This window comes from Rhopalosiphum maidis, chromosome 4, assembly GCF_003676215.2.
Source record: "Rhopalosiphum maidis isolate BTI-1 chromosome 4, ASM367621v3, whole genome shotgun sequence".
NCBI lineage: Eukaryota > Metazoa > Arthropoda > Insecta > Hemiptera > Aphididae > Rhopalosiphum > Rhopalosiphum maidis.
Genome location: NC_040880.1, coordinates 15,650,885 through 15,665,643, shown reverse-complemented (window position 1 = coordinate 15,665,643; position 14,759 = coordinate 15,650,885). Strand labels below are relative to the sequence as shown.

Sequence of the window (14,759 nt, the reverse complement as noted above, 5' to 3'; positions counted from 1 at the left end):
TTGATTCAATTCAGATGTATACTTGAAATGAATATTTTTTCGTTCAGTATTTTTAAATAGCAACACTATGGTAGATACATTGTCAGTGTTAAATTATTCCAATATTCAGATGTACCTAAACTTAACTATACACACGTTCGAGGTCTCGAGGATTATAATATAGTTGGTTATCCGGAGAAAAAACACATTTACCTATAACCTACTATAAGTCCATGGATGGTTTTAGGTTTAGAGCAGAGCGATAAATGAACTAGATTTACTAGGCAGATATTGAGGCATGTGTTGGTTTATTTGTGTTAACCTTCACTTTTTGAAGTAGTAAAATTGCTTCAATATTATTTCTGGTACTTAGCAGATTAAATTTAGTTTATATTTTAGGGTGGAATGGAAATTTAAAATGAAAAATTTTAATCCTTTTTTTGACGATTGAAGAAAACTAAAAAAAAATCACGGAAACAGAAAAATGTATGTAATTTACAATTGTTGACAAAAACTTATACAATATTTTTTTGTGATTTAAAAACGAATAACTGTGGATACTTTTGCTTGAAGTTTTGACAAAAGTGGATACCTACATGGCACACGAAAAATAATGATTACCACTCAACAATCTATTTTTGATATTTTAATTTGATTTAAACAGTATTATGAAAGTCATGAAAATATTCCACCATAATTTAAATTATTATTTCCTATGTACACAATGAAATGTTCAAAATTTTAGAACCAATGTCTAATTTAAAGCTGTTTATAAGCATTTTAAATGTTGAAATATTTTTAACTCAGTAAAAAAACTTAAAAATTAACAAACAAGATCCCATATAACTTTTTCTTTTAGCAGCTTAAAAATATTGGCGATACATTGGCACATTTTTTTTTGAATACCTATTTATTGAAATGTAAATTGTATTATATAATATTGTATATACTGTTAACTCTGGCCTGCAGTCTTCAATAATTTTTTTTGCTATCTCCAGTAAAAAATCCTCCCAACAACACCACTGGATTATAAGCAATACAAATAGACACACACATACACGACTACATGACATACATATTATACGTATATACAACAATTCAATAATATTTCTATATTAGTATTGGTTGCATTGCAAACACTACGTTTAAAAAATAAATATTATAATTAATATTATTATTGTAGTCTGTAACAATATATAATGGAAATAAGTTATTCATATTGCAATATCGTATTATCGTTTCTATTACGTGATCGAATATACTCAATAGCTGTAGGTCATTTACCTACCCATTAAATATTATTGATTATATATTTTATAATAACTATTACCGCCCCATATATCAATATATAAATATAATTATTCATTAATTACCATAATTATATCTATTGGGTTTTAATTGTTTATTTATAATATTTTATAATAATTATTAAAATTGCATTATATATTGTTTGAGCAGTATGATTTTATCTCGAGTAGGTATAAAATATTACTATAATAGGTATACTTCTTATTACCATCAGCTAATCTTACTATCACCGCGGGAATATTTATTTAATACCACAATAGTACGGTGTGCGTAGGTAATTTTTTGTCGTCCGCAGATACATACGAAGCTCAAACTTGCTTGGCTCAAACCTTAACCTCTTCGATATAAAATCATCGTACCGTCTATAACAAATAATACTTTATACATCTATATTATTTATTTAATCGAATTTAAAAGTACAAAAGTAATAACAATAATTCAATAATATGTCTGTCAATGCAACAATAAACAGTGGAGATTCGCGGTTAGATTCGCCGGAGTCCGATTTGATTTGTCTGGATCGTGTCAAAACCGAAATACCTGTGATCGGCTTGGGTTGCGAATACTTCACGAGGCTCATTGCCAGTCTCAAGGTGAGTTTAACACGGCTGTGGTTACATTTTATTATAATATGATATTAGTCGTATCTCGTATGTATCTAATATCGTCTTTCAGTTAGGTGAATTTTCGAGGGTGGTTATGGAGAATCCCGGAGTGTTCCGATAGAAATCACGGAGATCTTTTTGAAACCCACATTTTGGTTACAAAATAATATATAGATCGTATACATATTATATTATCATTTTATTCATATTTTTATTTTATCGCTGATTATTTAGGAATAATAATTTTTTTTGTTAGTTTTTAAAATTATACATGTAGACTTGAGAAAAGGAATTTATTATTATTAATGATATTTTTATCTATGCAATTTTGTATGATACCAAGTCGTGACTCGCGGCACAATTTTATTTTGAGATTCGGAGAACATTCTCCGGTTCTTGCAGCTAACATATTTATAAGCGAACTTTTGGTGATTTATGAGTGAAGACTGATAGTAGTGATTTAAACCAATCATCACTACGTGTCTTTGTCTTCTATACAGTTTTTATATATTGGAGATTAAAAAAGATAGTAAGCTTATGAGTTATGACATAAATTGGATTTTTTAGCAGAACTATTTTCCATCCATATGGGATTGAGAATTGTAAAATAAAAATACTTTTTATACTCCCATATTCTATACTCAGCTATTGTTCTCGATGGCGAATGATGAAAATTCTTATTAAAGAGGGAAGTTAGAAGATTAAAGGATTTTGCATGTTGAGCAGCTCCTTGAAAAAGTCATTATGTGCAGAGCTATTATGACAATTGTCGTATCAATGTATCATACTATATTATATACTTAAATTATATAATCGCTATGGTTTTATGTTATGTGTTATCCGACTACCGTATTGCAGGAGTCCTCCGCTGTTGTCGAATGGAGTTTGAACAAAGCCACCATTGGCGTGGATAATGTTGTCAAATTTCCGTACGTCAAAGACCAATTGTTGGCCATCGACCGGTTGCTGTGTTCGTCGTTGGACTTAACCGAACTTTCATTACCCGTGTTGACTAGAACGCCACAAGAAGTATTATACCTATTTCGATTCAATATATTATTTTATTAATCAATAACCTATGTGTTTCTTAATTACATTTTTAGATAAATTCAATTTCAAATCATGGATTTTTATTATTTTTATATTTTATTTTTAACCCACATTCATCGATTGTTACATAATACCACTTTTGTATAACCTACATAAATTATCAAAAGAAATCGATAAAAATATATGGCAAGATAAAAATGACAACGCGTGCCTTTGAGTAATTAATAAAAATAAATTTGTTTGAAAAACGCATGTCTAATATCTAATAAGTAAATTTAAATAGGTATAGTAGCTTTTGTTAACAATTAAAATTAAATGAAAAGTAAATATTTCATAGTGTTTGCTTGTGGTATACTATACCTACTTTAGTTAATTAAAGTTGTGTTAAAAATAAAACGCCACCACTTAGGTATCCGTGATTACTAATCATTATAGTCATCTGATTATAAAAATAATTAAAAATAACATAGGTGTAACGAATCGTTAAAGTTTTTATGAATTAAGTATACAATTTGAAATTTTATATAGATAATAGATATTTATTTATGAAATATAGATTGTGCATACTTAAAATACTTCAAGTCTGATTTTATAGATTTAATATAAAATCTAATCTTGATGTGAAACTGTAACTAAATATGGCTTTCGATACCAATACCTATTAATTATTGTATGCGAGTGAAAAGTATAAAATGTATTCTTTAAATAATGTACATTATTATACATGGTATTAAATATATCATATATTTATGTATTTGTTGCATTTAAAAATAAGAGTTAAAAAAAATTAATTAAAATAATAGTGATTGATTATTAAATTATAATATTTGTAAATACAAATTTCAGATATATGATGACAGTATAGAATACGTGATTGGAATAGTAACACCGATTACCAACTGGGTTGACTCGGAGCTTCTGCCATCAGCAGAGTATTATGTCAATCAATATTTGCCGGAATTGGATCCTGATCAAAAAATAAGTAAATGTTTGATAATCATTTTAAGTAAAATATTGTCTTTGCAGTTTGCATGTAAATACATATAATTAACAGATAAAAAACAATTAAAATATAAATCTTTATGTTTAAAAATTATAGTTAGGCATTCAAAATACCTTTTTAAAACAATTCTGAAGTGTTTATTATATGAAAAGGTAATGCCTAAGATATATACATTCCATCAGTCATTAAAATATACCTATTTTGTTTAAAATATGAATAATAATTTACTTATAGGTATTAGGTACCTATATATATACATATATGTGTGTATTGTTTATATGCCATGTAGATCGATCGTAGAGCACGTGTTGGAGCATATAAAATCGGTAATGATTGATGTAACAGAATTTATTTTTCATGCTTAAAAGACATTAGTACAACCGTGAAACAAGGTTGTAAATTGATTTTATGTGGCCCTAGGCGCAAATCGGATAGGTACAATACTATATAATTAATTAATATCTAGTCGATATTGTATACATTGTCTACTGCAAGATAATATTTTTTACCAATTTCGTACCTAACCTAAAGATATATTCATAATAATATTAATAATATTTAATTATCTAAAACCGGATTAAGGTTCTAAAATAAAGTCATTTGTCATTTACGAGAATGTAATAATTTTTATCAAAAAATGAATATCCATTTTAGCCAGTAAAATTATTTTTACTTGTATTAGCGATATATATAGAGTTATGTTTTGTAGTAATTTTATTTATTAATTATTGACTGTATCAATATCTTTTTAAAATTAATGTTTATTTTTAATTATTGATTATGTAAGTATATTATATATGATTTTATTTTATTATTTAAATTAATACTGTACAATGTATATTACTATAAAATATATAAATTAATTTGTCTATACGGATATACCTAAACCTATTCTAACTTATTCACCCCTAAACTATATTTTTGGTAAAATAAACACTCGCCCAAACGTTATTTATAACTATTCAACCAAAAAGATCACATTTGGATCGATTTAGCTAAATAGTTTATGCCCAAAATATTTATAGGAAAATAAGAACATTTGAAATTCACATTTAATGCCTATAAGGCTTTATTATATTTTTTAAAAATACGTAGGCTCATTAGGTTACAAATTTATTTAAATGTTAATAGAGTAATATCCTATATTCCTATAAGGCTATAAAACTGTCTTGTTTATATTACAATTTATAACTTGTAGAAATGTAGATAGTAATGTTTTATAATGGAATTTCGAGATTTATATGATTTTTAAATTATTGTAATTACTTAGATTATTTCTCTCTGTTTATGTGTTTTAGTTTACTTATTATAATATTGCAATTTTTTTTTAGTTCTTTGTTTTTGAAATATAACAGCCAAAATAACAAGTAAAATAGTGTAAAAAATAAAATAATTGATGCAATTATGTTGTTTTTATTAGTTTAAAAAATGTCATTTAAAATTTATTAAATTTTTGAAATAAATATTTTGGCGTCATAGAATTAATGCTTATTTTGTCTCCTCTTTAATCTGACCTGGTAGCAAGCACCTAATAAAATAATGGTTAATTTATACAAGCTAACACTATACATATTTTTATATCTCTTACGTTTATTTTTATTTTATCGAATACTAATTGAAGTGTATAAATGTCTTTAGAGCTTATGAATAGTGAAAAGGGCCCAAGAGCATGTCAATTACCCGCGAAGCTTGCTCGTCGCATCAAACAACACGCTTACGCCGAACCAAAATATTTGGGGAGCCTAATGTACAGTTTATATGGAGAATCAATTTTGCTGGCGAAAATAGTAAGTAAAATATTAGTTAGTAGTAGGCAATACCAAACTATTTCTTCATAACGACATTGAAAGATGTTTCATTGGTTATTATTCTAAAATTTTAATTATACCTATTATGTTTCAAACTCTTATTTAATGAAATAAATATAATAGATACCTATAGAATATACATTTATTATGAAACTAACTCATATTAATATCACATATTAACTACACTGTTAATAAAAGTAGAAGTAAAAAATTGATTAAATAAAAAACATTGTTGATAATCGAGGAATAGTTATATTAGACGATGGATTGTATTGTATTTTTAAGCTAAAGTCTTATAAGTTATAAGTAATAGGTGAACGGTTTCAAACACTAGAATAAAAAGTTTAATATGATCGAATGTTTAGGCAAAACAATAGACAAAGAATTTAATGTTTGTGCGATTTTACTATCTGCCTAAGCGTTTACCTAAATGTCAAATGCCTATTTTAAGTTCTAACTATTTATTATTTTATATTTTTTATAAACTGTTCATACTCAACCCAAATTTCATAGTTTGTTTTTGAACCAAAGTTGTTGCCAAAGACGTTTTGTCAGATCTGGAAGAAACTCGGCGATGGCGTGACACCAGTTGAGGTAGCTAATAGCTTATTGTTGGTGGAAATGGGCTGTTTACGACTTAGAGAAGGTGCATCTTTACTTATCAAGATGGTAGAAATCACTGAGCAAATGGCCAAGTATTACATTGAAATGTTTATACGATATGTGTACGAAAAAAAAATTGTAAGTATGAATAATATATAATAATAATATTATGTAATACTATATAAGGTAAAACTCTCCCGATTTTTAAAAATAGTAAACTCTCTCGATGGTAAACTCTCACGGATCAACATTATGATTAGCGGTAGAAAATATGTTATATTATTCTATATTTTTGAATTAGTATTCATAAATCCAAATGCAGTTGGAAACGTTTATGTATTCACATTAGCTGCAATAATGCCTCCACAAAATAAAAAATGTGAAGAATTTGCTTCGTACTTAGTTAATACGTATATTGGTATATTGATGAAGATGCATCATATCTCCCAATAATATGGGTTTCAGCATTAGTAAATTTAAAAATAAATTCTATTTTGAATTTGAAATATTTTATTCGAATTAAAGTTAATGATTGAATTTTCGAAATTAATAAATTAAAATTATAACTAATATGTAAAAACAACAATCATTATTGTATAATTTTGGATTTTGACTGCAATTACAATAATATTCCCTTCATAATATTAATATTAAATAATTTTTAATATTGTTTCATTTGTAGATTTTTTATTTTTTCATTGATTTATGAATAAAATTACAGTTAACTTTAAAAGAAATAACAGTAAAGGTACCTATAATGTTAATTATTTAAAATTTATTCATATTTGAATGATGTATTTATTTTTTATAGTAAAACTGGGGTAGGTAACGGTAATTATACAAAAATGTTATGTATAAATTGTAAGTTTATCGATTTTTTTTTCAGTTATATAATATTCAAACTATCATAATAACGTTGTTCATGCGGTAGGTATATCGTCATTTACGCGATAGGAATACTTATAGTTTTCACTGACCCTTATATGAATATCAATATGCAATAAATAATAATAGGTAGTGTATGACTGTCACTAAATACCTATTGGCTAATATTGTATTACTTCTGTATTAATGTGGCCAATATGGATGTATAATACTAGAATGTATTATATGTAAATAGTAAATAGTAAATATATAATATTATATTTAAATTATGTCGATAGTGTATAATATTACAATATGTATTTTTTTAAACTCAAATACCTACATTTCAGAAATAATTTAAATATCAATTTAATTTCCACAGTTACACCATAGTAAGCCCGAATTAAGACTTTCGGAGGCCCAGGTGCCAATACATATGGTTGTGGGTCCCCCATAACAATTCTTTACAATTATACAAGTATATAATAAAACACATTTAAACATTTTTATTTAAGTATGATAACGATTAATGAAGATAAAACATATTATTTTTTATTAACATACATATTTTTAAATAAAATGAAGTAAAGTATAAAGGGTTTTGATTTTTAACGTATGCCTAAAGTCCCTCATGTATACCACTCATGTTAGAAGCGTTGTCATAAGATTTACCACGACAATTTTTTATATCAAGTCCATTATTTTTCAGAAATTCACATAAGATATTAAAAATGAATTCTCCTTTATGAGTAGTTACTGGTGTCAGATTAAACAATCACTCATAAACTTTAGATAAAATACAATATCTGAGTACTATATAGCCATTTGATCAATTTTTGTATCTGGGATAGAGTCCATAATTATAGAGAAGTATTTTATCTGTTTAATTTCTTCTTCTATAAAGTTAAACACGTTCGACGGGTGACGGGCCCCATCGCCCATTAGTTCAAACAAGAAAAAAATAAAAATAAAAATATTCTTGTAGGTATTATAAAAAATACAAATTATCACTCAATATAATTTTAAGCCGAGAAGATTATGATGGGCCCTTTACTCACGTTGGCCCGGGGACATGCCCCCCCCCCTTAATCCGGGCTTGACCATAAGTCAATATAGTAATACTTTCTTTGATAGATAACGTTAGCTTCTGATTGAAATGTATTTTAGTACAAAATGCCCAATACAACAAAATTATAATTCACATGTTTTGATTAGTAGATTATAATATAAATTATTATACATAGAATAATTTTGATAATTTTAGAATATTGATCAGAAATAATATTATATTGATGTTAGTTTTCAATGATCATATATCTAAAACAATATGTTCTTGTAATTATAGCATGTGGTCAACAACCTATCGAATGTAGTACATCCTGAAATGAAAAAACAGAAAAAAAATTCGGAAACCTATATGTCTCAGCCTGAAAACGTGGAAACTAAAACAATAAATGAGAATACAAACAATGATGAACATTCAAGATCTCAAAACTTAATAGATTAGGATAGCTTAATAGTTCAAACTTTACGTACACGAGCTATTTTAGCTGTTCCCGTTTTTATTATTAATTATTATTATAGTTATAATTTATTTTATATTTTACTAATTTTCCTTTTAAATTTTGTTCCCATTTTTATTTTTGAATTTTAAGTTTTAAATGAAAAAAATGCATCAATTATTATATAAACTTTAGTTTTTTTTTTTTTTTAATTAACAAGGAATTAAAAAAAAAAATGAATTATATTGTAGGTATAATATAATTGATGGGTGTACCTATGCTCAGGCATGTGAATTTATACTTTTTCTCAGTCATTAAATTCGTTTTTGAATTATTATTATTTCGTTGTTCATTTTTATTACTTGTTATAAAATATATTTGTTTCGTGTAATCGTCTTTATTCACATATTACTTTTTTATATTTAGGTACCTACTAAAATTAAATTAATTAAAAATAAAAATAATTTCCTATCTAGTGATACACAAAATCATATAAAATTCATGATGTTTACATTTTGCTATAGGTCAATAGATACTTATGTTTGATAATTATACGTATAAAATATAACGACGATGATAAATAATAATAATGTACAAACGATTAATACTACATCAGTCGATGATGTAACTCGATATATTTGCTGTAACGTATTGCAATAATTATATATATTAAAATAAGTGTATATAGGTATGTAACCTACATTATACTTATGAGTATTGTTGTTTCATTACAGTAAATATTTTTAGTATATATATATATTATATACTTATACACTAAGTCAAAAATGTGTTGTACCTAGTGGCTGCTCTCATTTATTAATAAATAAATGAAATACCACATTCAAAAGTCAACATTTGAGATTTGAAAATTTATCTCATTGTACCTATATTATAGTATTGCTTAAAATAAAATAATAAATGCAATTGAAAATACAGTCATTATTGATGTGTCAATATTTTTTATATTAGTTTATTCATCATTCATTAAGCATATTATGTGCTAAAATGTAGGTGTACAAACTGAAAAAATAGTATATATAGATACATTTACGATTTACCTCATAGTATATTATAATTAAATAACAATAACTGTATAGTATATATCATTATATAACATTGAGGATAGATTGCACGAAACAGGTATATAAATAAATAATAATGCTCTTGGACAACATTTAATAGTGCATTATTATGTATCGAATATTTACTCTGTTGTATCTTATTATTGAGTGTCAAAAAAATTTGTATACACCTATAAATTATAAATTTAGTCACTTTATTGAACAAAAAAAAAATTGTTCTTAAATATAGTTTATATAATATAATAGTATATATATATAACGAGTACTATATAGTTTATAGTTTATCGACATAACATCTGACGGTTAAACGTTTCGCCAATCTATCCGTATGATATTATTATGCCTATTAAATGAGGAACATTTGGTCTTACAAGAATACAAAATGAAAAATATAAACATATTATTATATTATAACAAGTAGTATATTCATTTTATTTATATATAGGTATGTCGTATATAAGTGTGTGTGTACGTGTTGCTCGAACTGTGCTCTGCAGAGGAGGGGAGGTGGCTTCAGGTGGCTTAGCCCCTCAAATGAAATTGTAGTATGTACTTCCGTGGACCATGATGTAAATGGTAATCGGTGTGCAAGGGGCCATTTTAGACGTTTCCCCAAATAACATAAAAAAAAAATGCAACAATATGCCTGCCTAATGTGTCTTGTACAAGTTTGTGCACACGCACGCGTATGTGTATGTGTGTGTACCTACGTGTATGCGAGCGTGTAGCATTGTATCATTGTATATAATATACGATTGTAAAATAGTGAATATATTTAATTATGATGTATAATAATGGATATTATTCGTGTATATAAAATTATTAAATTAAACGGTATTAATTTCTATAAGCAATATACCTATGAGTATTGTATAAGTACAGCGATAAATTAATATAGCTGAGGCCCGAGGGAAATCTTAAGTACAGAAGTTTAGAATTAAAGCTTGTTTCCAGTCTCCCGTAGGCGAATTAAATAATAATAATAAAAAAAAAATCAAGACACGTCAATATATTATCATGATATATTCCGGGTTCGTTTAGAGGGGCTAAAATTCTTATAAAAACAAAACAGCTAAGGGTTACACACACGTGTAACGCCGGTCGGTCAGAAATGACGTATGTTCAACATACATAAAATCATAAAATAGTATATTATCAGATTATTGTACAAATATTAACTCCAATAGAGTATGATAGATTATATTATAAAGTGTTCTATACCATTAGAATATTGAATAGAGTAAATGGTATCTCTAATAGTGATATTGACTGACTAGTGTTTTTTTCATTTACAATAATTATATAATCGTAATAGTAATAAATAATAATAATAATAGTAATAATATAATGTTATTCGATTATAACAACACGATATCTAATTACAGACGAAATATACATTACATATAATAGGTATTATATGTTAACAGTGAACGTTTAAAACTATAATCAAAAAAAAAAAAAAACAACTTATAGTTAATGCAAAATCCTTTGGTATATAAAATTATGTTATACTTAGAGAGACGAGTGAGAATCCGAGGACACACATGAAGAGGAGGACGAGGATGAGGAGACGAAAAGTTAATTTTTTGGAAAAATTATTTTGTTTTTCTGCGAACAGATCAGATACTGCGTTGGACATAGTTGCCGGGGAAAGTGCCGAAGCATCCTGTCCGTTTACTCGATCCCACGTACCATCCGTCGTCGCATTTTTCCATCACGAACACTACGTCACCTTCTCTAAGTTCCAATTCGTCACTGTTCTGTGGCTTATAATTGTATAACGCCCTATAACTGTCATCATCTCGAGTGATAAATTGTTCATTTTGTAATATAATATTATATTATAAAAATTTAAAATCAAATATTGTAATGGTTAATTCAAATTTTCACTGTGATAAATTTGGTTTCGTAAATTTGATTTAATGTCAAATTAGTCAAAAATTCACATCCATCACATGTACACATTAGTCACAATATAATACATAATATTATAATGATTTATATACAATATACATGCTGCTATAGTAATAAGCCTATATGCATCGTTATGAATTAGTATGATGTTGTTTTTGTAGTCAAAATAATATATTAAATTAATATAAATACTGTTATTGAAGTAAACGTAGATTATGACTTGTAAGTTATGAGTATGAAAGATAGTGTCAAATAGATATTTCAGTATAAAATAATGAAATACACATTACACATATTATTTGATAAATTACTGTTATAATATAAACATCTTTATTTTTGCATACGGTCTCTGTTTTCATTAGATAAAGCCTAAATGTAGCATAATTTTATGAGTATGCTTTGGATTGCTGTATAAATAAATTAAATAAGACTTCGTCAGACATTATTTAGTATTCCACTTGTAAATCATGGATTTTGTTACAGCGTTAAAATAATTTACTTATTTCGTATTAAAAATTGATTGTTCATTTTTATTATGTATTTGTGTTCTAAAACCACAACTTAAAATATATTAAATTAAATGTAAGTAAAATATTGTATTCATTATTTTTGTTCAACCACGTTACTATACCAATGAACAAGATGTGCTACGTCGTTAAATAACCGTACATACGAGTACGTAGTGTTCTGTATAGTGCACTACACTGCTAAATATACAAACATATTATATAAAACAAATTATACATTTAAACAATTAATTTAGAATGAACGATGATTGTGTACTTTTTTTTTGTTTACAACGTACCTAACCTTGCATATTTTTACTGTGAACTCATGCTTTACAGTTTTATTTAAAAATTTATATTTTAACTTATTTCTTAATTATTGTTTTATTTAATTTTTAATTATTTTTTTTTGTCCAAAATGGTAATACGTATAACTTCTACGTTAAAAGTCGATTTTTTTCTTTTTGACTTTTAAAAATAATTTATTAACATATAAAAATAAAAATTATACAACATTATACATTATACTACGACACAAATTAAAATAGGATTGATCTTTAGATGCTAACACAATAACTAATTATCTGATTTGTGTACCTGTATTTTGGAATGTCGTATCCTATATTATCGATTGCGATAATAAGGTATGGTATTATAAAAATTTGTGACATTTTTTATAAGGATTTTCGAACATACTTATTATATTTAAATCTACATTACTTAGTAGATATTCTTAAATAATAAAACAAATCGTTGACTGCTTGAATATTATTTTATTTATTTATTATACTACCTACTTATAGCAATTTCAATTTCTTTATCTATATTTTTAATTTACCGTGACCGAATGAGTGCGAGCAACGTGTAAATGCAACAAATTTGATTTGAGTAATTACTAATTTGACACGCAACCAAATGTATGCGATCAATTATTGACTGTAGGTATACCTACCCACATAACAATTTGACCATAGATTGTACTGATTATCTTTATCAGCTCACGCGAGAGTTTGTATTTTCACTGATAACAATATAATTGTGATTTTTTTTACAATAAGGAAAAGGAAAAATACGATTTTTATCATAATTGTAATAAAATACTTTCTTCTACAGTTCTATACAATTATGTAGATAACATTAGAGTTTTTAGACTGAAGTACACGATTGGATCTGTAGAAACGCATAATAAAATATTTAAAATGAAATATTGTTTCTGACTGGTTTGAATATTTAATGATAAAAAAAAAATGATTACTTATCTATTATTTGATCGTGCCATATAATTATAAACTATTATAAGAGGCGAGCTCTTTTAGTGATTGTCATGCAGAACAATTATCTCTATAATTGGTTATTAGGTATATAATATATTATTTGTTATTTTATAACTGTTAAGCTATTATTTATAAAAATAAAAAATAAACGTTCCTAACAAGTAACCGAGTATGATATATATTTTTTATATATACAAATAATGATATTATTGTTGAAATAAATGAATTAATTGACATGCATCTACATTGTATGAAAACTGTATTCGTTTACTTACGGCATGGGTTCTGAATGTACGTCAACGTGTAGAGTTTCATTTATGTTATTTGCTTGTTTCTTCGTTTGAGTCCCGGAACTTCTTGTCGGCTACAATCAATATCATCGACAATAAGTTTCCCTAACTTCATAAAGTATAACAATTTTTTTTTGGTTTAGACGATTTGATACCATAGAAGAATAGCTATCCGGTTGATACATGTGCTGCGTTTTCGGCGGGTTACTGGTAATGAGAGAATGCGATGCAGGAGACGCCACGGGCTTGAACGACTCACTCGTCGACGAGTCTGAAAACAAAACGAACCGATTCGTTTAAGATTAACATAGAATACGACGTACACTCGTCTTAGGTACCGATAAGTATCGGAATTATTGGATGGGCAAACGCATATATTACGCGCAAATAATAATGATAATAATATTAATTACTTGGGTGATCGCCTGGTTCCACTAAGACTGTGACGTAAGATATAGGGAAAATTCCCTTTTTGCTTCCGATTCTGCCTTCGTACCAGTTGTTGTCAACACGCCTAGTCAGGACAACCAGTTCTCCTGAAGATGAAAATAATACATATAGATACATTATAATATAATTTTAAATAATGCGTATGTCTGTCTTAACGAATTCATTCCAAATCGAATAAGGAGTGGTCCATACAACAAGTGAGACTTGCTGTAGTGTTCAGCGTTCATTGAACGCTAAACGTCATCGTAATCACTAATTACCCGTCACTGTCAAATGTTATTTGCTTGCAATTCATTATTTTTTTTTTATTATTACTACTATTATTATAATGTATAAAATTATATCTATGAAGTGCAAATCTTTTAATCACATTTTGATTTTTACCTTTAACCAAAGATAATTCCATGTTGGTCTGTGCAACAAAATTGAATTTTGCCCTTGCTTGGCCTTCATAAGGTCTGTGCGGTGTTGTCCTGATGCCATCGTACGGAATTACCTGCCAAAAATATAAAATGTTACAC

At 26.7% G+C, this 14,759-nt stretch overlaps 2 protein-coding genes across 11 annotated transcripts in view; one reads left to right on the top strand and one right to left on the bottom strand.

Annotated features, from left to right (window-relative positions):
- Positions 1-1,595: 1,595 nt before the first annotated feature.
- LOC113548287 lies at positions 1,596-8,727 on the top strand. Its single transcript, XM_026949093.1, has 6 exons — positions 1,596-1,880; positions 2,751-2,921; positions 3,789-3,924; positions 5,584-5,732; positions 6,267-6,494; positions 8,566-8,727. Exons 1-6 carry the CDS (start codon positions 1,734-1,736, stop codon positions 8,725-8,727), a joined length of 993 nt encoding a protein of 330 aa, XP_026804894.1. The 5' UTR covers positions 1,596-1,733.
- A 937-nt stretch (positions 8,728-9,664) lies between these two features.
- LOC113548641 overlaps positions 9,665-14,759 on the bottom strand; it is a 54,380-nt gene continuing 49,285 nt past the window's right edge. For 8 of the 10 annotated variants that reach the window (XM_026949616.1, XM_026949618.1, XM_026949621.1 and 5 more), the window contains 5 exons: positions 14,623-14,734; positions 14,202-14,324; positions 13,944-14,059; positions 13,774-13,862; positions 9,665-11,595 (listed from right to left, as the gene is read on the bottom strand). In XM_026949616.1, coding sequence (XP_026805417.1) covers positions 11,424-11,595; positions 13,774-13,862; positions 13,944-14,059; positions 14,202-14,324; positions 14,623-14,734 — 612 coding nt within the window. In that variant the 3' untranslated portion in view covers positions 9,665-11,423. The remainder of the gene's footprint in view (positions 11,596-13,773; positions 13,863-13,943; positions 14,060-14,201; positions 14,325-14,622; positions 14,735-14,759) is intronic. The other 2 variants (XM_026949624.1, XM_026949625.1) reach the window with 1 other exon arrangement.